Raw genomic sequence first — 26,954 nt, forward strand, 5'->3', positions numbered from 1 at the left:
TGAACCCCTACTGCTAATGTATCCAGCTCTGAAACAATTCCTGGACCCATTTTTTAATTGGTTGTTCAACAACTTTGCCACTGCTGCACTTATTCTGGATGCCATATTTCTCCAAAGGTACACTGCATATTCCAAGAGAAACCCTATTATTAAATTACATACCAGCACCTGATAACACTGTCAACAGGGATCATTTGCTTACTGCACTGCACACATTTCCCCACAATTGTTTGCATAAACAATCCCATTTATTTAAGTTACTTGTATTGATATGAGCTCCTTGCACTTCTGTATAGTTACACTGCATTCTGCCTGTTGTGAATTAAGCAATGTTGTGCCTATTAACCTAGAGGTTCCACCACTTTCAAACCAAGCAATAGCTTCAGGGTACCCACAGTGACCTAGAGATAATCTGCCACATACGAACTCTCACATCGAATGCTGAAAATTACTTCTACCATCTTTTTAGCACTATTGTGGCTGATTCATGCCAAAATGCAAGCCTGACTGCATCAATTGTTATTAGGGGGCGCCACCTTTTGTCCATTTTAATACCGGCCAGGGTGTGTTTGTGAAGGGGCAGGCCAATGAAATCAAGTGTGGAGTTGTAATGTCACAGGACATGTCAAGTAAACTAAGTGGGTAACTCAGGTATAGGGCCGACCTGGAAGAGGTGATTGGAAGCGGATGGGGGTGGGTTGGAAGTGGGCATGGGAGGATTAGAAGTGGATCAGGAGCAGGCTGAGGCCAGAGGAAGAGTTCTTACAAATTTACCAGCAAGTACCATGCAGATTCCAGAATATTCCCCTAAGGACCCCAGTCCTTATTTTCACATTAAGCATATGAAACATCTATACCATTTAGTCCTGTTTCCATCTAATTGTTGGCTTGGATGTCAGGTTTGTTGTTTGGCCCTAGCAGACCTAGTCCTACACAGAAAAATAAAGCATAACAGTGAGAAAGGGGGGAGCAGCATAAACAGAAGGTAAAGAAGAGAAGAAAAAGATGTTTAACAGAAATCAAGGAAACCAGAAGTGAATGGGACAGTCTACACTGAAAGCAGAGAACTGGACAAGAAAATGGAGACAACGAGAATACAAAGAGAATACATCCAATGAATGAGGAGGAAAGGAAGAGAACAAAAAATGAGCAAAACAAAACAGCAATGAACATATATGGAGGTGTCAAACATTTTTTGTTATGTGAACTTCATAGATGGGCTTCTCTTCTCAGGTCCATTGGTTTGTATTTTATTCCTTGTTGATAAAAACAAGGATGTTACCTGCACCTATCAGGGAAAAGCCAGTTATCTTTCTTTTGATGCACCTTGTCTCTCCATATGGCCTAATACCCTGCAGCTTCCCCAGCTTTTCTTTGATCAGAATATGCAAGCAGGCAAGTATCCTTTTTATGTACTCCTTGGACCACATTGAAGAAAACTGAAGAAGGGTCAGTCAGGTGTCCTCTTTTTTGCAACCCTATCTGCACATCCTGCACAGAGATAGAAAGATGTTACAAAGAAAAAACTGGTATTGGAATATTGGAATATTAAATTATTGCCTTCCCTCTGCAGCTCTATAGATCATTCGGTATTATTTATCATTACTTTATAGTTATTTTGGTAAAAAAGACACATACCCAACCCATACTTCCTATTTATTTTTGAGAGTTGTTTTAAACACAAAAATGGAGAGATGAAGCCCAGTACCAATTACTGTAATTTTAATTTTTGCAAGTCCTATTGAAATAACTACAATATTAATAGTAGGGTAAAGGATGCAACAGTTTCTTATAATCTGCTTTTCCCCTCCCTTTCTGCTCTACAATCCTCACCCCATCCCCACTAATGCACATCCTCACCTTGATGTCCCAGGCACAGGGGGACTTTATTTTATGATCTAGACCAGGGCGGTCAAACTGGCGCCCCCCCCCTTGTGTGGCCCCCCTATCTACCTGCTGTGTTTGCTTACCATGTGTAAAATTTAAATGGTATCACTACAGAGATTAACTGGCCCCTGCATTGTTTAAACCTCAATTTCAAACTAATCCCCTATATTGTTCACACCTGTGATCCCCCTGTATTGTTCACACTTGTGACACCTCTATTGTTCACATCCTAAAGCCTGTACTGTTCACACCTGAGACCCAGACTGAAAATGCCCACATTGTTCACACTTTTTTCAAAATGCTAATTGGGCCACCAGCACTGTGTCACTGTATGTAGTACATATTAGATAGGTTTCCCTGTCTCTTACTATATTCTGCCTTCCATATGCTCCCTGTGTGTGCCATGCTCTGCCTGCCCTATGCTCCCTGTGTGTGCCCTACTCTGCCAGTGTGTGCCCTGCTCTGCCTGTGTGTGCCCCGCTCTGGCTGTGTTTGTACCATATCCTGCCTGTGTGTGCCATACTCTGCCTGCGTGTGCCATGTGCCCTACTCTGCCTGCATGTGCCCTACTCTGCCTGCATGTGCCCTGCTCTGCCTGTATGTGCCCTGCTCTGCCTGTATGTGCCCTGCTCTGCCTGTGTGTGACATACTCTGCCTGTGTGTGACATACTCTGCCTGTGTGTGCCCTGCTTTGCCTGTGTGTGCCCTGCTCTGCCTGTGTGTGCCCTGCTCTGCCAGTGGAATATAAGCCTGGTATTTGTTCTGGGGGTTTGTTAGCATTTAAAAAAAAAATATTGTTAGGGGCCCCTAAGGTGTTTAATCATGTGCTGGGGGTGCTGTGTTATCCAAGGGCAAGATGAGGCATATTGATTTAAGAGTATGTCTTAATATGACAACTTTTTTCACATATGAGTTATAAGTGATATCCCTGCAGTGAGCACCAACCATTTGGTTTTTTGGTGTGCTACCATAATTAATGTGGACATTATCTTTGGTAACATGGGTGTGGTTTGAAGTGGGTGTGGTTAAAAAACAGGGAGTGGTCAACACTGGCTTCCATTATCGGCCCTCCACTATGTAGGCTGGAAAAATTTCTGCCCTCGGTACCACATTACATTGTAAAAATTAATAATTATATATGAATTTATAGCAGTTGATCTCTATTTGGGGAGCCTTAGCCTCCCTAAATCCTTGTTATTAGTTGCCTATACAACTATGGTAAAAGAAAGGGTACGTCAAAAGGGTAAGTCAAAAGACTGAGTTTCCTGGTTATTTGACTAATAATGCCACACACACCTCGTTCCTTGCACTGTGACACACAGGCAATGGCCCCTGAACCAGGTACAATTGTAAAATACACCCAAAATACATGGTTTTCAAAAAGCAGGTATTATAGATGAATTATGGGAGGAAACTCATCTAGTTCAAAAGCCTTAACCTTGCTGAATGAAACCTTACCTTACTGAATGCAACTATTCCTCACCCGACAGTACAGTCACTTCCCTTGATCACATTAAATGGTACCTCTCCTTTATATCAATCTGTCCTGTGCTTATTAAATAAAACTGTCCCTCATCTCACTGAACTAAAACATTCTCCAATCTAAATAAAACCAACAGGCAACTCACTGAATGAAACTATCTTTCTCCTCACCTATAATTCACCTTATTGCCACAAAACTGTCCTTATTTAATTCATGTATATATTTTCTGGTATTTATACATTATACATCATATAATGTTTCCAACCCTCACCTTACTGAATAAAATAATTTCTTCTCTTACCAAATAAATGTTCCACTGACCTTACTGAATGTTCTTTCAAAGACAACCTTATTATCTTCCCTGACATGGAGGATGGGGTCAGAGATGGCTTTCTTCAGGTTGGCTCCAAACCAAAGTGTATTTACAATAGCCTGAAAGAAAACAAATTAATTTCATTTTGCTATGAATTGTGACATCTAGAAAATGAAAAACAAGTGAAATGAATTAATAAAACCAGTTTAAAAGTGTAATTTTCCCTATACCCAAATTAAGGGTTCAGCTGATAATGTTTGATTAGAGCCAAAACTACCGTATACTGAAACACGTTCACTGCATAATAAAATGGCCTAATTATTAAGTAGCCCCCATTGTTGAAGGAAAATATGTCCATTACAGTGGATGGCCTTCTGGTTTGTTGGAAAGAAACGTGTATTATTATTATTATTATTACTAATAATAATACTTTTTGTTGTAGTTGTTAATCTGTACCTAACTGCTAGTTCTTTCCTTTACAACATAATGTGGTAAAAATATCTGATCATTTACAGTATTCTGTCAAAACAATAAACATGTACCCAGTGGGTGACTACACTTTCCAAATACACTCACAAATAGATCCCACACCATATAAAGTAGAAGTCTCTTAATGTGGATTGTTGGAATTATTGGTGCCAACAAGGCTTGAGAAGCATCACAAGAAAGAAAACATTCCTAGTGGTTGCAAAATAAAGGCTATACCACCTGGATAAAGGTGGTACCTGTTATCCAGAATGCTCGGGACCTGGGTTTTTTCAGATAACGGATCTTTATTTGAATCTTCATACCTTATGTCTACTAGAAAATCATGTAAAAATTCATTAAAACCAATAGGTTGGTTCTGCATCCAATAAGAATTAATTATATCTTAGTTTGGATCAAGTACAAGGTATTGTTTTATTGTTACAGAGAAAAAGGAAATCCTTTTTAAAAATTTGGATAAAATGGAGTCTATGGGAGATGGCCTTCCATAATTTAAAACTTTCTAGATAATGGATTTCCAGATAAAGGATCCCATACCTGCTTCTGTTTGACAATACACCTAATTCGTTGCACCTCAAGAACTTGGCATTAAGTCATTTAAAAATCTAACATCTACTTTGTGGCAATGGGGAGCCACAACAAAGGTAAAAAAAAGCCCAGTCAATATTAGGGACAATAGAAGATGAAAATACAAATACACACCAGAGCTGTGGCGCTTGTGATGTAACTTCCTCCAGATGCACCTATAACCAACTGAGATTTCCTGTCATTGGACAAGAGGATGCTGGGAGCCATAGAAGATGGAGGGCGATCACCTAGATACAAGGATCAAAAGATTTTTTTATATGAAAAGTCACATAATCATAAGTATAGCTGTACATATTTATGCACAACAGTGTCCCCTAACTTGTTTAACCTAATTATAATACACAGTTAAAAGCATGCAGACATTGAGATATACCGCCTGAAGCTAACAAAATCTTTACAACAGACATTGAGATATACCCTGAAGCAAAATCACTACATATTGCAGTCTGCCTAAGGACAAGTTCTGAAAAGTCACTGCATTTATATGTTTGCCATGCTTGCCCTTTCTTCTGTACAATCAACCTCACACTAGAAGAGCAGTATAACATTGAAAGCTTGTTAGTCTGAGAGGCATACCCTTTAAAGGACATGTAAAGCCTACATTTTCCTATCATGTATTTAAATTAGGCATATTTTCCCCAACCAATCCACATAATTTCTACTGCATATACCCCCTCCATTTGCCAGCATCTAAAACAAATTGCAGCTTTCAGCCGGCAGCCATTTTCCCTCTGACACATCATCAGTAACACTGATATCTGTGAACAGGAAATGTATGCTGTAAAGTTCATGCATTGCAGAATGCAGCTTTACAAGGCACAACATACTTTGATAAAAAGTTCTGCTGGGGTTGAGCACTGTAATGGTTAAGCTGAGCTCAGGAGAGGTGGTTAGGAGAGAAAAATAGGATCAGACAGCCTGACAATTGTGGGGTTTGGAGGATGCAGACTGAGGACAGATGGCTGCTGATATAAAGTAACAGTAGTCAGCCAGCTCAGCAAAGTAGTCAGACAGATTAGCAGGAGAGCAGGGAGCTAGACTTAGGGAACTGTTCCAAACCATTAAAAACCATGAAAAGTCTGCATATTTTTTAATTGATGTATATTGCAAAGTTGCTTGAAATTATGTTTACTTTTTAAGTTATGTTTGTGTGGAGTTCCCCTTTAAGGGAATACTGCAGCCTTACTGCTTACCTTACATTTTAACAACCAGAGTGACAGTTATCTAAAGATTTCAATGAGGCTGCTCACTGTTTGAATTTTTGTGGAGGGGGTTACATGCCGTTTAATATGGACTTGGCCAACTGGCTGACCTTTTAGCAAGATTTGTTCATAAAGTGTTCAGTTATTCCCAAATGCTGATACCATCTAATTGTTGCTAGGGTCACTTACACAGCACTCAGACAGTAGTAGTATTAGGCTGGAATGTGAACTAGAAAAGGGCAGAAAAAATGCTTCACATTTAATCTGTTTGTGTATCACCTATGACTAAGCGCCGGAGGGTGTGAAACGCGTGGGGTATGTGGGGTAGTATGTACTAGTTACTGTTTTAATGTGAATAACAATAAATTTATATTTTTTACTTGAAGAGGCCTTGGGACTTATATCGTTTTTGATATAAACTTTTCTGCACAATCCACCTAAACCATGCCCACAAGCCTGTCCTACAAATAGCACTTCACAGCTACAGGCTCCTCTGTCACAGAGCCCCTGACTGCAGTACCCCTGTACCCCCCTGATGTCAACCATGGTAACTAGACTTTACTGGGCCCCACAGCAAAATCCCCTAAACTTTGCTAGTAAGAATATTTTGATGAACATATATTAAAAGTGCTTATCAGTCAGGGTCCGACTAGGATCAGAGAAAGCAGGACCTGCGACTGCAGGGGGGCCCAGGAGGTATAGCAGATCCCATGAGGTCCAAACAAAAAACAATTTACAACATATATTGGTAAAACAGGACATCCTCTGGATATGTTGAGGTGCCCAAAATTTGCTGTGGGGCCCAGTGACATCTACAGTAGTTACCCTACACTTCACATTATACTATTATTATACTATTATTATACCATTATACATTATACCATTGCTCAAATCCCACAGGGTACAGAGTAGGACAGGCAGAGTATGGCACACACAGGGAGAATAGGGCAGGCAGAGTATGGCACACACAAGAAGCACAGGAAAGGCAGAGTATAACACACACAAAAAGCATTGGGCAAGCAGAGTATGGCACACACAGGGAGCATAGGGAAGGCAGAGTATGGCACACACAGGGGGCAAAGGGCAAGCAGAGTATGGCACACACAGGGAGGATAGGGAAGGCAGAGTATGGCACACACAGGGAGCATAGGGCAAGCAGAGTATGGCACACAGAGGGAGCATAAGGAAGGCAGAGTTTGGCACACACAGGAAGCATAGGGCAGGCATAGTATGGCACACACAGGGAGCATATGGAAGGCAGAGTATGGCACACACATGGAGCATAGGGAAGGCAGAGTATGGCACACATAGGGAGTATAGGGAAGGCAGAGTATGGCACACACAGGGAGCATAGGCCAGGCAGAGTATGGCACACACAGGGAGCATAGGGCAGGCATAGTATGGCACACATAGGGAGCATAGGGAAGGCAGAGAATGGCACACACATGGAGCATAGGGAAGGCAGAGTATGGCACACATAGGGAGTATAGGGAAGGCAGAGTATGGCACACATAGGGAGCATAGGGAAGGCAGAGTATGCCATACACAGGGAGCATACGGAAGGCAGAGTATGGCACACATAGGGAGCATAGGGCAGGCAGAGTATGGCACACACAGGAAGCAGAGGGCATAGGGCAAGCAGAGTATGGCACTCACAGGGAGCATAGGGAAAGCAGAATATGGCACATACAGGGCGCATAGGCCAGAGTATGGCACAGACACAAAAGGAGCACAGGGAAGGCAGAGTTTGGCACACACAGGACTCTAAGATGAACAGTTCATACTGTGCTACATACAGTGACACAATGCTGGTGCCCCTCCAGCAGTTTGTCTGGGATGTGAAAAGGTGAACAATGTGGGTAGTTTCAGTCTGGGTCTGAGGTGTGAATGGTACAGGTTTTTAGGGGTGAACAATGCAGGTGTTTTGTCTGGATTTGAGGTGTAAACAATGCAGGTGCCACTTAATCTCAGTACTGATACCTTTTGAATTTTACACAAGGTAAGCAGTCACAGGAGGCAGGCTTTCATATGGGGGGGCACACAAGGGGGTGGGAGTCTGGCCCGCAGGCTGCCAGTTGGACAGCCCTGATCTATGTCATGCTCCCTAGTCCCACCTGTGATAGACATGAGAATAGCACCCAAGCAGGAAAGGGAGCACCTTTAGAAACGCAAACAAATCCATGAGCACATGTGTAAGGTAGCTGCTATCTGGTTATCTATGTAACTTTGTAACTATGTGTAAGGTAGCTGCTATCTGGTTAGCTGCCTATTGTTCTGTTGATAGGTTGCTGATGGGCTGCTGAGGAGGGAAGGGAGGGGTGATATCACTCCAACTTGCAGTGTAGCAGTAAAGAGGGACTGGAGTTTATAAGAGCACAAGTCACATGACATAAGGGCACCTGGGAAACTGACAATATGTCTAACCCCATGCCAAATTTCAAAATTAAACATAAAATACCTGTTTAATCTTAAAAAAAATGGATTTCAGTGCAGAATCTGCTGGAGCGACACTAATAACTTATGTTTTTTGAAAAAAACATGTCTTCCCCTTTAATATAATTTTTTTTTTGCATTGAGGGGCACTATGTTCTCACCTGTACTGATGGCTTTTGCTCCAGAGCAAAAGTCTGCCAGCTGGTTATTAAATATGATTCCCGTTTGTGGGGAATAAACCATGGAACCAAATCTGGAAGATAATGATGTACAGATTACAGTATAGTAAAAATGTAAAACATAGGTTATTTAGGGGGTTATTTATCAAAATCTGAAATTTTCTCACTATTTTCTGAAACCACTCCACCCAAATCTGCACAAACTTCCTCCCCCCCTATTTATCAATAAATTGTCACCAATATTTCATGTGTGGGAAAAAACTCTTTAAATTCGTGAAAAAAACAAAATGTTATGTTTTTGTCAGATTTGACACCAAAAACTGCAACTTTTTCGGATCATCGTCTGAAAACCATAAAATCTTCAGATTATTGTACAAAACCCAGTGCAGATCAGGATTTCTTCCAATTATAAACAGACATCTGCCATTGACTTCTACATGAACTTGGCAGGTCTGAGTTGGAGTACTTTTTTATTCTGACTTTTACCACCATCAGGGTTTAATAAATCAGGAAACCTATGAACAATTGTGTTTTCCCCTTTAAAAGTCTGACCAGAAAGAATCAAATAAATAACCCCCATAGTTTTATATCTGCCAGTGACTCCCACTGGCTGGCTAATCCCCGAGGCTGTATCGATGTACTTTGAATTGTTACTTCATTTCTCTAGGATAAATGCTACCGATCTGTTTCTTAGGCTAACTGAGGCAATCAAAAAAACAATATTTACAATACATCACGGGCTGCATTAGTATATAGAGATACTTGCTGGATTCAAACGTATCCTTTTGGGTCAGAGACTTTTGTAAGTTAATTATGTTTTGGCAGGTATTTTGAATATGTAAAGCAGATTCACTGTTATTGTAAAATGCATCTATATATATTTCTATTTGCTCTTCTGGAAGGTTTAAACTCTGGGATTATTCCTGGTCAACTTCTTTAAGGTCAAAGTTAGGAAACTGGGTCTAATTTATGTGTAAATTATCCAGCTGCATTGTGCTTAGTTAGTATACTGGCACAGCCTGTAATGCATGCTAAGCAAGCCATATGGCTCCCAGTCCTGTTGCAAAGCTTATGTGTAATGTGTATTGTTCTAAAGATACCCTTCTGATATATGGAGATATGGACAAATATGGTTTCAATAGTATGGCCATAAAATCCCAATTAGAATCATTTTGCAGCATGCCAGAAAGGGATTTTTTCATTTTATTGTTCCTAAGGCAAAAAAGCTAAAGGGACAAGGAAACCATATCATCTATCTTTTAGCACCTATTTATTCCAGGGCGCTATTAATATACCATTTTAAACGATAAGTAAACCCTTAAAAATAAGTGAATGTAAAATTGAAGATGCTATTCTAAGAACGTTTGCAATGCAATGTACATTAATTCATTTTTTTTAATTCCATGATATTAAAGGTTCCATGTACTGTTAACATGAATGCATTTTTTACAACAGTGCCATCTGCTGGTCATTTTCTGTCCAGTCTAAACACCAAGTAGTCAAGGAAGTTGTCAGGGCTGGTCTGATGTTCTTCTGCTTATGAAAAAAATTAGAAACTTTTCTCAATCCCCTCCTCTTTGTCATTACACTCGAACCATTCCTGCAGCGCATTAGACAGAATGCGAATATCCCGGGAGTGTATGTACGCAATCATTCACATAAAACGGCGGCTTACGCGGACGATTTATTATTTTTTATAACACACCCAAGAACCACGTTACCGGAGATCTTGCTTGAACTAGATGCCTATGGCTCTCTAAGCAATCTAAAAATAAATCAACAGAAATCCAGCCTCCTTAATATATCTCTGTCTCACCAGGAATTACAACATATAAGACATAATTGTCCATTTATGATTGAACCTAAATATTTCACCTATCTGGGTCTCAAGATTTCGGCTAAACTTACAGATGGAGTCCCCCTGAATGTTTACCCACTTCTCAAAACAGTGAAAGCCGACTTGCAGAAATGGGACAAACCGGGCTTCTCCTGGTTTGGACGTATCAGCATTGTTAAAATGAATATACTTCCTCGTTTTCTATATCTGTTCCAGACGATCCCATTCCAGATACCCAGACCGTTTTTCAAAGAGCTACACTCTCTCATTTCTCAGTTTATTTGGAAGCATCAGAAGGCCAGACAGAAATTTGATTCCCTTACTCTACCGAAAGAGGCAGGGGGTGTAGGTTTGCCGGACTTTTGGGCGTATTACAAAGCCGCGGTCTTGCAACGGATGATAGACTTGATGCAGCCTACGACTCTTAAATTATGGCCACTTGTGGCACAAGATGGCTATGAATATCCACTGGACATATACATGTGGTTGCCCAAACCTAACCGTTGCAAGCCAACATTTCTGAATCCAGTTATCAAGGAAATTGCCAACACTTGGGACGCATTGAAACATAAAAAATGCCTTCTTAATCCGCACTCCAGGTTAACCCCGATATTGTACAATAAGGACTTTCCTCCAGGATTACTGCCCATACATTTCAAGAACTGGACACAAACAGAAACTTTATGGGCTTTTCAATTGCTTAATGGTAGATCCATCAAACCGTTAGCGGATATCTTGCCCCCAGAAAAGATTACACCACTCGAGAGATTACGATTGCATCAAATTCGGCATTTCCTAGATACTAGAATGATAACTGACGCCACAGGATCCGAGGATACCTTGTTTGAACAATTGTTCACCAGAACTGAACACCCCCCGCATGCAATTGCACTAATTTATAAACTGTTGCTACGTCGCCCCTCTACACCGGCGAATGATTTCAAACTAAAATGGGAAAGAGAATTGCAACGCACCTTTACTGACTCGGAATGGCCCCAACCTACAACCGTACTGGACTCAAATAAAACAGTTACTGCCCAGATTCACTGATATGGCAATACCGGACTCGGCGTCATTTTTCTTATTGCATTGCAACGAAATGTCTCCCGCACAATATCGCAAATCGCTCATCTCAACTTTAATTACAGTAGCTAAATCCTTGATACCTTTATTTTGGAAATCAAAAGCAATCCCTACGCTCAAGGACTGGGCGCTTAAAGTAAACGAAATTTACCAATTTGAACACTACAAGACAGAGACGAGTAATCCGCAATACCAAGAAAACTTGACAAAGAAATGGTTCTATTGGCTCCAGTTCACCGAATCGCAGGAATACCGGACCCTTACTTCCTGAAACGGCCACTGTTAGTCCGTTGCTTACATGAGACCCCTGATATCCAATTGCTATTTCATTGATATACGATTGCGACACTCAGTTAATGCATAGTGCTTACCACCCTATCTTCTCTGTGCTTACTCCTCCACCCACCATTTTGCTACTATTCACAGGATTGTAGATGTGCCCAACATAGTTTGTTTTTTTTGTTTTTGTTTTTCTTGTTCAATGGTTTCTTACTCACAAAGTACGACTACAAGATATGTAACCTGCTGGTGTCTTGTAATAATCTTTATTTTGAGATACTGTATGTTCAAACACTGCATCATATACTTGAATTCTTTATTGCAGGAATCTCATACCATTGTACTTTTTGTATTTTGCAAAACACGTAAATAAAGAATTTATAAAAAAAAAAGAAACTTTTCTCAAGTCTTAAAAAAGTTAAATTGCATAGTGGGATATGTGCTGAATTAACTAGAAGTAGATTGACAGGCCCTTTATTTATGCCAAATATTCCATACACTCTTTACGAATTCACTCCCAAAAATGGGCGGAGAGGCATGATTTGGGTTCCTGGGAGAATACACTAAAATGAAAACTTTCTAAAAGAATCAGGGACCTTTGGAAGGTCTATATAAGGTACATGTGCCCAATGCTTTCAGTCACCATTATCAACACCAGAATTCAAACTTCTGTATGGTCTCAGAGTTTAGGTCTGGTGTAGAACTACCCTAATATTCATTAGTAAATACACAAGCACAAATGAAAAATGAAATTCACTTTCTTACATTTGATTGATGGAGCTGGTGACGGATACTGAACTCCCATCCTCGCTTATGACAGAGATATGAGAAGTGCCGAAGGACTCTGAATGTGGTATATTCAGAGAATAATAACTCAGCGAATGATTACCATAATCATCAATCTGATCCCGGATCTGCTGAGCAAATCTCTCCGACAATAAGGTGGCAGTGAGCTGCAGGGATAGGAATAAAGAGATTAAGATGAAGCTTAAATGAAGTAAGAAATAGTAAGGAGCTCATTACATGTAAGAGAGATTGGGACAATGGAAAGTATGAGACAAGAATCAAAAATGGGAGCATACCTACATGCATTCATTCATGCCACATGTTGACTTGCCATCAGTGTGTACACACTCATCTAACATGCTGATTCTTAATCCAACACTAACCTCTTCCATCTGTTTCAATGCAGAGTTTGCCATTTTCATCTTCTGCCCATTAGCAAATTTCATGGCTTCAGCAATACGATGGTAAGTCTCTATCTGTGCTTCTTCATTTTGAATGGAGCTCTCAGAAAATTTATACCCTGAAATTAAACATTTTGTGTAATAATTTCCTTATTAAATTCCACACAAATAACATAGTTTCCACCTTATTTTAGACTGGATATGTTCTATAAACACAGTCTTTCGCTAATATTTACATAATGTTATACACTGTTAATTTATAGATTGCAGGATACGTTGACTATGCTATAAAGTAAGTAATAATGCAATAGAAACACCATAGGGCATTGCTTGTTGGATGTTTATGTGCAGTGGTGTTTCTGTCCCGTGCCAGGGCCCGCCCCCCTCTAGTTACGTAACTGGTGGCAAATATGTGATCTGACAGTATGACTTTAGATCTAATTTGGTAAAATAAATATATATCTAAATTATCTGACAATATTGGCCTTTGTGTAGCAAGCAAAAGAATTTCTGATATATAATCAGATATAAAAATGCAGGTAAGGGATTAGCAAACATACCTTCTAGAACTTTGAGAATAAAACTGAGCAAAGCTCCTCCTGATGGCGGGTGTGCAGAGTACAATGTGTGATTTGCCAATGACATATTCAGAGCTCTTCCTATTTGCACTTTATAATTTGTGAAATCATCCAGTGTCAAATTACTTCCTAAAAAAAATGATAACTGAGTTGTCAGGATGGGCAGAAAAGAAACAGAAGAAGATTGTGTAGGAAGAGAAAGAAGATCGTGTAGGAAATGAAAGAAGATTGTGTAGGAAAAGAAAGAAGATTGTGTAGGAAGAGAAAGAAGATCGTGTAGGAAATGAAAGAAGATTGTGTAGGAAAAGAAAGAAGATTGTGTAGGAAAAGAAAGAAGATTGTGTAGGAAAAGAAAGAAGGTTGTGTAGGAAAAGAAAGAAGATTGTGTAGGAAAATAAAGATGTTTGTGTAGGAAATGAAAGAAGATTGTGTAGGAAAATAAAGATGTTTGTGTAGGAAAATAAAGATGTTTCTGTAGGAAATGAAAGAAGATTGTGTAGAAAAAGAAAGAAGATCGTGTAGGAAAAGAAAGAAGGTTGTTAAAGCAGGAGCAATGCAGGGAGGCTTTCACAGGACATGGATGCATCACCTTGACTCTGTAGATCCTCCAGCATTTGTTCTGCTATAGGCCCCTGATAGAAGGCATCTGCTCCTTTCTCTGACACTACACGCAGAGTGTGAGCCAGCTGAGTGAAGTTGAGAAACTGACCTTCATTCACCAGATCCTGGTCCTTGCAAAGCAGCGTGCTACAAGGCAGCACAGAATAAAACAGTGAAGTCAATGAAAAGGCAATGCTGGAGGCACATCCAACAGCAATAACCATCACAGCTTTTAAAGTGGTAGATCACCTTTATGTTAACTTTATTATGTTATAGAGTGGTTAATTATAAGCAACTTTTCAATCTGCCTTCATTTTTTATAGTTTTAAAATGATTTGCTTCTTCTGACTCTTTCCAGCTTTCAAATGGGGGTCACTGACCCACTATAAAAATCAAATGCTCTGTAAGGCAGCAAACACATCTATTCAGGCCCTCTCCTATTCATATTCCAGTCTCTAATTTAAATCAGTGCAAGATTGCTAGGATAATTTGGACCCTAGCAACCAGATTTGGGCCCCAGCCTTTGTGGGCCTCGCCGGCCCATACCCCCTCCTCTCCCCCTGGCCCGCTCTGCCTGCTTGTCCTGCCCACTCCGCCAACTTGCTCTGCCCACTCCACCCACTTGCCCTACCCGATCCGCCCACTTGCCCTACCTGCTCACTCGCTCCATGAAGTAGGTATGCTCTGAGGGGGACGGGAAAGGGCAGAGGTTGGTTTGCTGGGGAGGTAGTACTGTGACTGGGGAGGGGGTCCCTTGGGGGGTGCAGGGCCCTGATGTTGGAGCCCCGGTGTGCCCTAACCCTCCCAGTCTGACCCTGAAAAAGCTACATAACTCAAAAAACACAAATAATATAAAATAAAAATCAAATGCAAATTGTCTCAGACTATCACTAGTTATATCATACTAAAGGCTAATTTAAAGGCGAACAACCCCTTTAAATACTAGAAACAAAACTGAGAAGCATTTGAGGATTGATGCTATTTATATCTATCTCTAGGGATGTGCAAGAGGGAACATTATAGAAAATTTAACAGCACAAAGGCCTTTTGTGGAATTTTGAGAATTCAGTCAAAAGTGCACAGAATTTTGTTGCACATATCACTGATGCATATTTGTCACCTATGAACCTACTTATTTAATGTTTGGGGCTGATCCTCATTCCTTCACCAACACAATGAGAGTTCTTTAGATTTACTAAAACCTGCAGAAATAGTCCATAAGTTAATAAAAAATAAAAAGATTCTCATTTGACGTAAAATATTGGAAGCACTAAAGAAGCCTCCAATTGTCAAATTAACATAATGTATCCCTTTAATGTTATGCAATGGAGTACTTAAAGGTCTAAAGGTGGAGGTAATCAATGTCATTGGTTTTCACGAAATAGCATCCCTGAGCCTAGCTAAAGTACAGGGGTCAAACGAATAAAACCACTACTATTCAATTCTTTAGCATGTACTGTATATATTCATTGAATCTTACAGGTAACAAGAACTCTGCCTGCCAGAAGGCAGTGGCCACTATTTTGCCCACTGTGTTTGCAAGGTTAATGTCACCTCTACAGTTGTTAATGTTACATAAGTTGGAAGACACAGACAGTTGTCGCCACACATGCCTGGCAGACTGGCACACCTGTACTTTGAAATTCCCTAACTGTGGATTGTCATGATGTCTTTATTAGGGAAAATAACACTAGAACACACCCAGCACACATTTATATTGTTTGCAGGCATTACCCTTTCTTACCAAACTGAGTGCTTTCGAATATTACTTTCAATTTGTGGGTATTTAAGAAACTTGCTTGTAACAGATGAGAGTTTCACCCCTTCTGCCACCAGGTTGATTGTTGGTTGAAATAGTGATTTCCATTGTAAGCGGCCATGTCTCCGGTGAGCAGCTTCATAACCACGAAGCTCCCCAGGCACCCCAATCCACTGGGCACCTACAAAAAAAGTCACTTCTGTTATACCACCAACAATGCATAACAACAGTGTATACTGTATACAGTGCTACGCAATATGTTGGCGCTATATAAATACATGTTAATAATAATAATACTGATAGTGTAAGCCAATTGGGTTTAAATGTTAGCAGCAAACTAAGGGCAGAGACACAAGCTGCTATTTCGGGAGATAAATCACCCAGCAACAAATCGCTTCTGCCTTCCCGCTGTCTAGAATCTAAATGACAGGCAGAATGGCACTTGGAAAGCTTCATTTTCCGAAGTCACCCGTAGTTGCCTCCTGAGGAAACTTCGGAAAGCTGAAGTGATCCGAGTGCCATCCCATCAGTGATTTACATTCTAGCCGGCAGGAAGGTAGTTCGGGAAGATTAGTCGCCTGAAGAATAAGCATTTGTCGCTGGACGACTAATCTCCTGAAATAGCCACATGTGTCTCTGCTTTAAGGGAAGGTGATCACCAGTTCAATAAACATAATACATTTTTGTATTTTTTTTAACACTTTAATAAAAATGAAATTTTAAATTCATTCTTACAAAAAAAGTTAACCATAAAAATCAACTGAAAATGTCATTACATTAATACATAATTGTATTCATAATCATTCCTCTATATAGATAATAGATTTGAATGTTTATTATTCTTCTACATGCCCGCACTCAATCCACAATGGATACAGTCACGCGGTCATGTGCATTCTCAGACTCATGACCATTCGCACTGCGGGTGGACACCTTAACCAACTGGCCATCTGGAAGGCATCCCTTACTTGGGTTTGCAGGGAGTCTATTGACTCGGTTAGACGGAAGATTGCCTACCGGTGCCGCTTGTCAATTTATTATTAGAAATAAGAAGCAGGGCCAAGGTGTGAAGAGGGCCCCATTGGATCCTAACTAATGAACAATTTCTAAATATATTGGTTAAACAGGTCAACATCTGTTTGGGGCTATACAAAAATTTGCTGTGGGGCTCAATAACACAGAATTAAACCAGTGGCACCAATTTTTAATATCTACTGTTATAAGATCTTGTGCTATTAATGGCTGGTGAGCATAATGCGGCATACATTTTCAAGGGATATTAGCATCCTGATACTTTTTAATGTTATATTTTACTGCACTAAATTTGGCTTATTTGTCTAGATTTGGTTTAATTCTATGATATCATCATATAACTGTTTTTTTTCTTTTCAGTTTATTGCACCTTTCCTGTGCATCCGGATTTCAGCCTCACCTGTTTTGAAGATGGAGTTTATTCCTTTACATTGTGTAAGGTCTAGCGTAGAACTCTTGGGAACAGTTTCACGGGCATTGATAACCTCTACCAGTCCTAAGGGCAACATGTTGCAGACATTTTAGCAAGAAAAGTCACTGCACTAGAAATATGTGATACACACTGTAAAGTATTTTCCTGAATTGCTTCTGTATTCAAGAGAAGGATCTATTCATGGGGAAGTTTACCTTTGAATTAACTTTTGGTATGATGCAGACAATGATACACAATTTGTAATTGGTCTTCCATTTATATTTGTTGTGGCTGCTAGGGTTGGTATTCACTCTAGCAACCAGGCAGTAATATGAATAAGAGTATGGAAGATGGATAGGGTGGGCCTGAGTAATAGAAAGTAATAAAAACAATATAATTGTAGCCTCACAAAGCAATCTTTTTTTGACTGCTGGGGTCATTGATTCCATTTTGAAAGATGGAAAGATGCAGAAGATGAAAGCAAATACTGTAATGTAAAAGCTATAAATAATTAATAACAAAGACCAAGTTGCTAAGAATAGGCCATTTTATTACATACTAAAAGTTAACTTAAAAGTGAACCTCCCCTTTAAGGAAAATTGAATCGTAGGTTTAATATTTGAAGCTAATCTATTATCTATTTACCTTTTTTGTTCCCATAAATTAAACCTATTTGGAAATGATTAGCTATTAGAAGCATTAGGGATACAACAAGTACAGAATGATTGGATTGGAACTCATACACATATATTAAAGGGGTTGTTCAACTTTGAGATAACTTTTAGTATGAAGTAGAGAGTGGTATTCTGAGACAATTTGCATTTTTTTTTTTTTATTATTTGTGGCTTTTGAGTTATTTTAAGTTATTTAGCTTTTAATTCAACAGCTCTCCAGTTTCCAATTTTTAGAATTCTGGTTGCTAGGGTCCATATTACTCTATCAACAGTGGATTGATTTGAACAAGACACTGGAATATGTATAGAAGAGGACCCAAATAAAAAGATGAGTAATAACAGTAAATTTGTAGCTTTACAGTTTTTTTTAGATGGGGCCTGCGGCCCCCTATTTGAAAGCTGTAAAGAGTCAGAAGAAAAAGGCAAATAATTCAAAAACTATAAAAAAAAACGAAGACCAACTGAAAAGTTGCTTAGAATTGGCAATTCTATTACATACTAAACATTAACTTAAATGAACAGTAACACCAAAAATGAAAATGAAAGGAATGACAATATAATGCAGTGTTTTCCTGCACTGGTAAAACGTGTGTTTGCTTCACAAACACAACTATAGTTTATATAAACAGGCTGCTGTGAAGCCATGGGGTAGCCATTCAAGCATGGGATACATAGCAGGTAACAAATTCTGAAGAATCCCATTGTATACTACAGAGCTTATCTGTTATCTGCTATCAAATTTTTTCTTATTTCAGTAACTCGCTTATCCAGCCTTAACAGTAATTGGCCTAACAGCAGAGCCAGATAATTGCACGGATCACTTGCATGGCAGCACAAACATAGTTTCAGATCCCATTATTAAAACATACACAGCAAACATCTTTCTTCCCCAGATTTGTGTTACTGCTAATTATGGTGCAGTCAGTACTATTCAGGTACTCATCTTCTAAAACCTAGAGAGATATGAAGAGGGCTCATGACCCACACCTAGTAACCCCAAGCCCTTTCAGATCTACAGTGGCAACCCCCATACATATGTCAGTATCTGTCTGTGATATACCTACCTGTAGAAGCATTATATATGGTGAAAATAACACCTCCGCCAAGTCCCATACTTTGTGGGTTTATCACTGAAGTACATAGCAAAGCAGCAATAGCAGCATCCACTGGAGACCCTCCTTCTTTTAAGATGTCCCTGTTGGAAGAAACAATAAATATATGTGCTTTGCCACTCATGAATATAAAAACCATTGTTACATATGTTTTGTCCATTAGAGGACTTTTTACCATCCACCTTTCATATGATATATTGGAGTCATTTACAAAACAGAACGCTGTGTGCAAAGTGCAAAAAAAGGCACGGTTGTGGGTGTTTTGCACTTTGCACACTACATTTTACAATTTAGGAATTGACACAACTCTATGTGCTCTGCTTCAGAATGTTGAGACCTGACACCTGCCCCACAAATACACTACTGACTGTGTAACCCCGCCCCCATGTGGTACTACAACTCCTAGCTGCAGAACAGTGGCATTGTTACCACCCAAAACATAGTCAGTGAATGGTCTTGTAGCGTGTGGCTCCAGTCTCCAGTCTCTCTCCAGATTTTATACTGTGTGTCTGTTTACATGCAAATATACAATTGATTGACTTAGCACACAAAGTAACTTATGATTACTCAAATTTGTTTTGATGCAGTGTTGTAAGGGTCAGGGCACGTGCTCAGATTCGGGAAGATTAGTCGTCTGGCGACAAATCTCCTCTTCTTCGGGGTGACTAATCTCCCCGAACTGCCTCCCGCCAGCTAGAATCTAAATCGGCGGCGGGATGGCTCTCGTATCGCTTCCTTTTCCGAAGCCAATTGAAGTTTCCTTGTGACACAACTTTGGATGACTTCGGAAAACTAACTGCTCCGAGTGCCATCCCGCTCTCGATTTTCATTCTAGCCAGCGGGAAGGCAGGGGAGGCAGTTTGGGGAGATTAGTCGACCCGAAGAAGAGGAGATTTGTCGTTGGCGACTAATCTCCCCGAATTGCAGTGTGTGTCTCTGCCCTTAACCTCTCTTATCATATCTATTGTTTAGGCACATTTTTGAAAATTGGCCTTTTTATTCCCTGTAGCCCTGATCCCACAGTGTAATAATATGGTTGTTGGCTGTGCCCCTGCTCTTTAGGCCTTACTACATTTTCAGCATTGACCAGGACCACCTATTCAGTAACACCAGAAATAAACATTCATCGGCTTTGCCCCCTCCACGCAGCTACACACAAGGGTTGGGTAGCATATACAATATGAATAACTGAAAAGGGAATTCCCAACCAACTGGTAAACATATCATTACAAATATATATTACAAACGTGTATAACTATGAATCCATGGGGAGGAATTTTTCTGCACTTTTAATAATTTTATCCCCTTTAATTTGAGTGTAGGACATCCTTGTCTTTACCCAAAGCCTGTATCAACTTCTTTAAAAGCTGAAACTGCTTTATGTCATACAGGTTTGCGCTTTGCCTGTGTCTGTCCTAGAGGATTTCACTTCAGATTTTAAAAAGTAAACTTTGGGATATTATAGTGGACTTTGTGCATATTATCCCAGAGAGATCAATACATTGCACAGGGCTTTGTACATAATACAAGAAAGCACAATTGTAAAAGCTCATACAGTGAAACTCATCCTCATAATATTTATAATAGAGCAGCAAAAACTTTTTTTGGCTAATGGACAGCATTAGTCAGCCAGAATGGTCTTTGCAATTCCTGGAATAAGAAATATCACCACAGTGGAAAAGTACTAGACTGATTTTTTTTTTGTGTGTCTTACTTATTTAACCAATGATCTGTGTGTAGGAATGTTTACTAATAACTGAACTCAATTAAAGTGTTTTTAAAGCAATGTAAAGGCTTGGAGAATAGATAAAGTGTCCTGTGTATTATAAACTGCCAGATAATTCAGTGTATTCATCTGTGATTTAATATTATATTGGTTAAGCAGAGGATGCTTTGAGCAGGTCCGGATTAGTGGTGAGGTCCCAAAGGCCCAGGCCTAGGACGACAAGCCTCCAGCCGCATGCTTAGGAGCACAGGGATCCATTCTCTGGTAGGCATAATGCTCCTTTTGCTTGCGCACCCGTTACATTTGACCCTCTCTACACAGGATGGGCATTTGCTACTTGAAAGGAAGAAGAAATAGTGTTGTGCAAATATACCTCACTTGTGCTGCATGAGTTAACAACAGAATTGGACCAAACAAAACAAACAGCAACAGGTTTTATTCTCATAAAATGCAAATCAGGGTTTGGCTACTCACAGTCCTCTGAGGTTTATCACATACATGTCAGCTTACAACACCGCACTGTGGAGATAATGTACCACATGGATAGATGTACCCTCAGGATCTCTGTACCATGAACTTTATCCCCTAAATGTTGGATCAGGGAAATCACTTACCCTAAACCCCTATTACTAATTTTAGAGATTTGCTGTGTTGTTACCTGACATGTATGTGAATACCTCAGAGGATTGTGAGTATCCAAACCCTGATTTGCACTTTAAGAGAATAAACCCTGTTGCTTTTTGTTTTGTTCATGAACCTTCTGGTGTCCAATTCTATTATTTACAAATACAACACTAATGAGGTGTAGTTGCACAACAGCATTCCTTCACCCTTTTAAGGGTTGCTATCTGTCCGGATTTCACCTGGACAGGCCGGTTTTTGGAAGGGCTGCCAGGGTGAAAAGTTCCTGTCCGGATATCCAAATTAGGGAATCCAGACAGGACATTGAAGTGAATGGTGATCAACCAATCGCTGATCGACACATCATCCGTTCCCCCCTGATGTCAGTCAACACTCCTATTGGGTTTATTTAATGTTTAAATGATTTTTTAGTTCACTTAAAGTATGTTGATCCAAATTACAGAAAGATATCTTATCCAGAAAACTCCAGGTCCCGAGCATTCTGGATAATAGGTCCCATTCCTTATGGCCACTGTGTGGGACATTTCAAGTCAATGCTTTTCCTGCATTGTCTCACAGTCCTGCAGCATGTCAGCTACCAGCGGGTACCCGTGGGTTACCCGCAAAAACCTGCGGTACCCCGCAGGTTGCGGGTAGAGGTTCTAGGTGCGGGTATAGATTCGTGATGGTCAGTGGGTTGCGGGTTGTGGATAAGGTACTTGCGAGTCGGGTCCAAGCAGGTAAGAATGCAGGTTGCGGTTCCGGGTTGCGGATTGCAGGTTGCGAGTATGGGTCGGGTACAGTTTCCATAAAATGAACCCACGCAGGACTCTACTGTCTTACCCCCTGTTCATAACCCCTTTCACTCTCCCCTGCAGATTCTACCATTCTTCCCAAAATTACTTTTGAGATGAGGCCTCGAGCAGTATGGACTGTGCTGCACCCCGTAGTGCTGAAGTTTGGCTTTTTATATCTGGCACAAGGTTCAAAGCGCAGCCACACTTGGGGGGAAACGGCTGCCGTAATAAGTACTAAAGGCACTATGAATCAATATTCTCTTTAATTCCTTCTCCACTATGCGCACAAAAACATTTTCTTTTTTGCACACATTTTAAACTTGTGTGCGCAGTTTTTAAAAACTGTGTGCTCAGGTCAGGGGCGATTCTAGCCATTATGTCGCCTGAAGCAGCCTTCTTTTGCCGCCCCACCCCCTCCCCATGGCACTCACCTTTACAGCGCCGGAGAGGGCAGGGGCGGTCCATGTCGCTTAGTGCAGAGAGCACAATTGTGCTCTGTGAAGATAGTTATCTCCAATGTTAGTAAACATGCCACTATGTCTCTATGTGGGCAAATATTAAACAAAAACCCAGACACTGGCGTATACTTTTGCAAGAAAGTATCTGGTGCATAACAGGACACAAAGTACAGTGAAAACCACGTTGTTTCTAAAAGTAAACACCAGGGTCTTACATGATGGGAAGAATTCCCCAACATGTTGGAACATAGCCATTTTTCATAGAGAAAAGTCAAGATACTGCAAGGAATTTTCTTGTGAAATAATTTGCCCTGAAATATAGGGGAATTCTACTCCCTGCACAGAAACATAGATGTTTTTGCAACATTAACAAGCTATGTATTTTTTTTTAAATGTATTTTGTTAACCACTTTTGGACTGTCGCCCCAACCACAAAGCCCCCACTCTGCCCAAGCCGTGACCCCCTCCAGCTTCCTGTCTGAGCCACAACCCCCTTAAAGCTCCCCCACTTCTACCTTCTCCTTCTTGTAGGTGTGTAGTGGACCATGGAGGCCCACTGTCATTTGTCGCCCCCATCCCCTCCCTGTTATTCACTCAAATTTTCATAGGGACCAAAACAATGGGGATTGGTGCACGGGAAATTTAAAAAAACTATCGGATCACCTGCACATTGCCAGTGTTTCTGAACCAAAGTGGGTGTGGTTGGGCAGCATGCCGCCCCAAAAATCCTGCTGCCCTAGGCCTGGGCCTTGGTGGCCTTTCCACAAATCCGGGCCTGGCAATGCCAAAAAGAGGCTTTGCTGGAAGACACTGAGAGGCTACCCTTATGTTTAAAGAATCATGCATATAAGTCATTCTGATGCCAAATTGCAGAAATGATGCAATTCCAACTACGAAAAATGTCAACACAATTTGCAATGAAGCGCAAGCCCAAATGTGCTCATTTTGCTACGGTGATCCTTTAGTATCGAAATTATGAGATTATGTGGAAAACTCTGCATTGTGGGTAAGGAATATGGAGACTTGCCATCAAAATTGTAAACTGCACTTATGTTTTGTAAATTTGTGATGTAAAAAGGTGCTCCCACAGGTGCTGTCAACAGGTGACAATCAGTACATGGTGCACAACAGTTCACAACATGGTCGGACTGGTTGGAGTGCTAGTGGCTTTGCGCAGGGAGCAAGTCTGGGACAGCGGTACACCTGGTCCAGCGATGAAAATTTGTATGAATAAAGGGGAGGGGATGGGGGCAATGAATGACAGTGGGCCTAGGGGTCCCAACTATGCAAATCCGGCCCTGGGCATTAAACCTGTTTCTTTTTACCTTTAGGACTTGCCTCCTAGCAAGAATGAACATAAGGCAAATGACTGCTGGATGGGGCATCTGTCTTTGACCAATACTCATAACCTATACCACTGATCACCACCTAAAGATGGTGATCAGCTGTTTAAACACAAGAAGCCTGCCTAAAGCATCTCTCTGAAATACAATTTTGATTGGACATTTTGCACTGTGCTCGGTATTGCCAGGTCATTGCATGTCTTTGCTGTCCTATTACCGTCACTGTTTTCTTTTTAATAGTTTTTATTAAGAGACTGTAACATTCCTCTCTCTCTAGAAGACATGTATACACCATTTTGTTCTTGGTGGCAAATCTCCTCTTCTTTGGGGCAACTAATCTCCCTGAACTGCCTTCCCCTGCCTTGAGCTGGCTAGAATGAAAATCGACGGCGGGAAGGCTCTCGGAGCACTTCGTTTTCAAAGTTGCCCAGTTTCCTCTTGAGGCAACTTCGGAAAACGAAGTGCTCCGAGTGCCTTCCCGCCAGCGATTTTCATTCTAGCTGGCAGAAGGCATCATTCCAATAAACTGTTGCATGTATCAGCAGAAAAGGGCACTGCATGGCGCATAGCTGATATAATTAGTTCTTTGGATAATGTCTTTGAAAATGGCTTCTAGAATTAATTTTTTTTCCAGCATGTTTGTGCTTTGCCTAAGCACAAGGGCACCCAGGGGCGATCCTGGCCCCCTTGCCACCTGAGGCAGCTTGCTGCTACTGCTGTCCCCCCACCCTGCTCGCTCTGTCCCGGGGTCTGCAACAATAGCGCAGGGAAGCACAATCGTGTGCTCTGCAATAGAAGAGCTGAATTTACAGTTTGAAAACCAGACATTCGTCTCTTAAAGTTACCAGAAGCTGCATTTTTTGCTGCCCCTGGTAACCAATGGTGTGCTGCTGCCTGAGGCTAGTTTCTCAACTTGCCTCTGATCCACTTTAGTTGTGGCTGCTCTTGTGTATGATTTTAATCAGAAGTAGCCTTTTGTGCTGTTCTTAAACTTGGGATTTGGCTTTTGCAACTACTAATTAATCTAAGAAAACGCATACAAATTTGTACACTGAAAGGAAATGTATAAAGTTGTCATTCAGAGCAAAGAACCTATAATTATATTTTCTACAATGTAGCTTGGGAAATTTAGGGAACACCTTTAATAATTTACAGACAAATGTTAACCATACTTTATAAGAGATAATTGCTAGATAAAAATACAAAATATCTGCCAGCCCTTATAACCACAAACACTTTATTTATACTTCTGGCCAGCTCTCCAGTCTTTATAGAATTAATATTGCAATTGTAAATGTCACTGCTAAATATGTACCCAGTTAAAATACTGAAACCAGTTATAATTTTGCCTTAAAATTACGATGCTTTTACATTACCTCTCTGATCCCCAATGTTCATCTAATAGGGAGCTGACATGTTTGTGCAGCACTAGTCCGTTAGCATTAGAAACTCTTACTGGCAGGGGCAGTCAGGTTTGCAAAAGTTTAGGAACTTTAAGTAATAATTACTTACAATTAATGAAAACCCATCAACATGACCCCTAGGTAACTTTTAATGTACAGTACATTACTATTTTGAAGAGTAGGTTTTGAGTGTCAGTATCATTTTAATAACACTGGCACAATGTCCTCTTATATAAATTAATGTCATCATTTGTCACTGCAGGGATTTTTTTGCCATAGTGAGTTGCAAACCAATAATAAGCATGCGTACAAATAATTGTATTATTTTATACACAGAACTAGAATAATGCCATTCCCTGTGTTACCCATTAAAGTAATTGGGACAAATTCAAGTGTCAAAGAATTTCTGCAGCGCAAAGTGTTCTGCTTTTTTCCAGCTATGACCACCTTTTCCATAATAATTTTAATCTTGGGTAACCATTCATGTAAAATATGCTGCTCTATAAATATGTTTGATCCTAAACGGCGGACCATGGTGTTAAATAATGGTTTCTTTATTTTTTTATTATCTCCCCACAAATCTTAATAAATACGCCCCATCCATTCTCTGGCTAACACTCACCTGCCAATTTTAGAGCAAACCAAGGAGTCCGCAGCCACAGCTCCATGTAGAAATCCCCCTCTACAGCCCGCCTTCTGTTGCCTGACTAATACCACAGTAACTGAGATCAGCGCAGTCAGGACCAGCAGGATAATGAAAGCCAAAATATAACACCACCCCTGAGATTTGGACATCTTAGCAGATCCCTCTGCTTCTCTTGTCACATTTTCTCTCTGTGTTACTTTCTTCTTTTGTAAATGAATCTGCTCTTCCAGTTCCCTTGTACTCCTGTGTTCCTGGCTGTCTTGTGCCATGTGCTTAAATGTACTGCAACAAATGTACTGCAAACTTTTCCTTTTTAGCTTACTGCTTACACTGCTTCTTAGTTTCTCTTTTACAAGGACTTTCTCTCCCCCACCCTATCCTCACTCCTCCTCTGTGTCTCACAGCAATGCATGTACTTTATCCCTGTTTGTTATGTATGTAATTAAAACGAGATGTGTGAAAGATAGAGAGAGAGAGAGAGAGAGAGAGAGAGAGAGAGAGAGAGAGAGAGAGAGAGAGAGAGAGATAAATAGATAGATGATAGACAGACAGACAGATAAATAGATGAGATGTGTGTATTCTAAGAAGTCTGTGTGTTGTGAATGTTTTTTGTATCAAAAACAAATAAAGATAAAGAGCACCGATTCCCCTCTTTGTCCTATGCCTGTATTTATAAGTGGATGTTTAAAAGCTGTTTGGAAGCTGGAATAAAACAATTCTAGTTATGAGACATGAATTTTGGCCTCTGTGTTTGTTATGTTACTGTACAGTATAAATGTATACAATACTGTGTGTACATGTAGCACCATATAAATAAATATATACCTTCATTGGAA

General features: G+C 40.3%; 1 protein-coding gene across 1 annotated transcript; it reads right to left on the minus strand.

The window, feature by feature from the left end:
* ggt5.S (gamma-glutamyltransferase 5 S homeolog) lies at positions 1-26,502 on the minus strand. Its single transcript, XM_018244097.2, has 12 exons — positions 26,095-26,502; positions 19,077-19,207; positions 17,327-17,422; positions 15,880-16,075; positions 14,125-14,282; positions 13,518-13,664; positions 12,940-13,076; positions 12,536-12,723; positions 8,554-8,645; positions 4,872-4,984; positions 3,692-3,802; positions 1-1,491 (listed from the first exon to the last, which is right to left on the minus strand). The coding sequence occupies exons 1-12, from the start codon at positions 26,385-26,387 to the stop codon at positions 1,345-1,347; spliced, it is 1,809 nt and encodes a 602-aa protein (XP_018099586.1). The 5' UTR covers positions 26,388-26,502; the 3' UTR covers positions 1-1,344.
* Positions 26,503-26,954: the final 452 nt, after the last annotated feature.

This window comes from Xenopus laevis, chromosome 1S (assembly GCF_017654675.1).
Source record: "Xenopus laevis strain J_2021 chromosome 1S, Xenopus_laevis_v10.1, whole genome shotgun sequence".
In the NCBI taxonomy this organism is placed as follows: Eukaryota; Metazoa; Chordata; class Amphibia; order Anura; family Pipidae; genus Xenopus; species Xenopus laevis.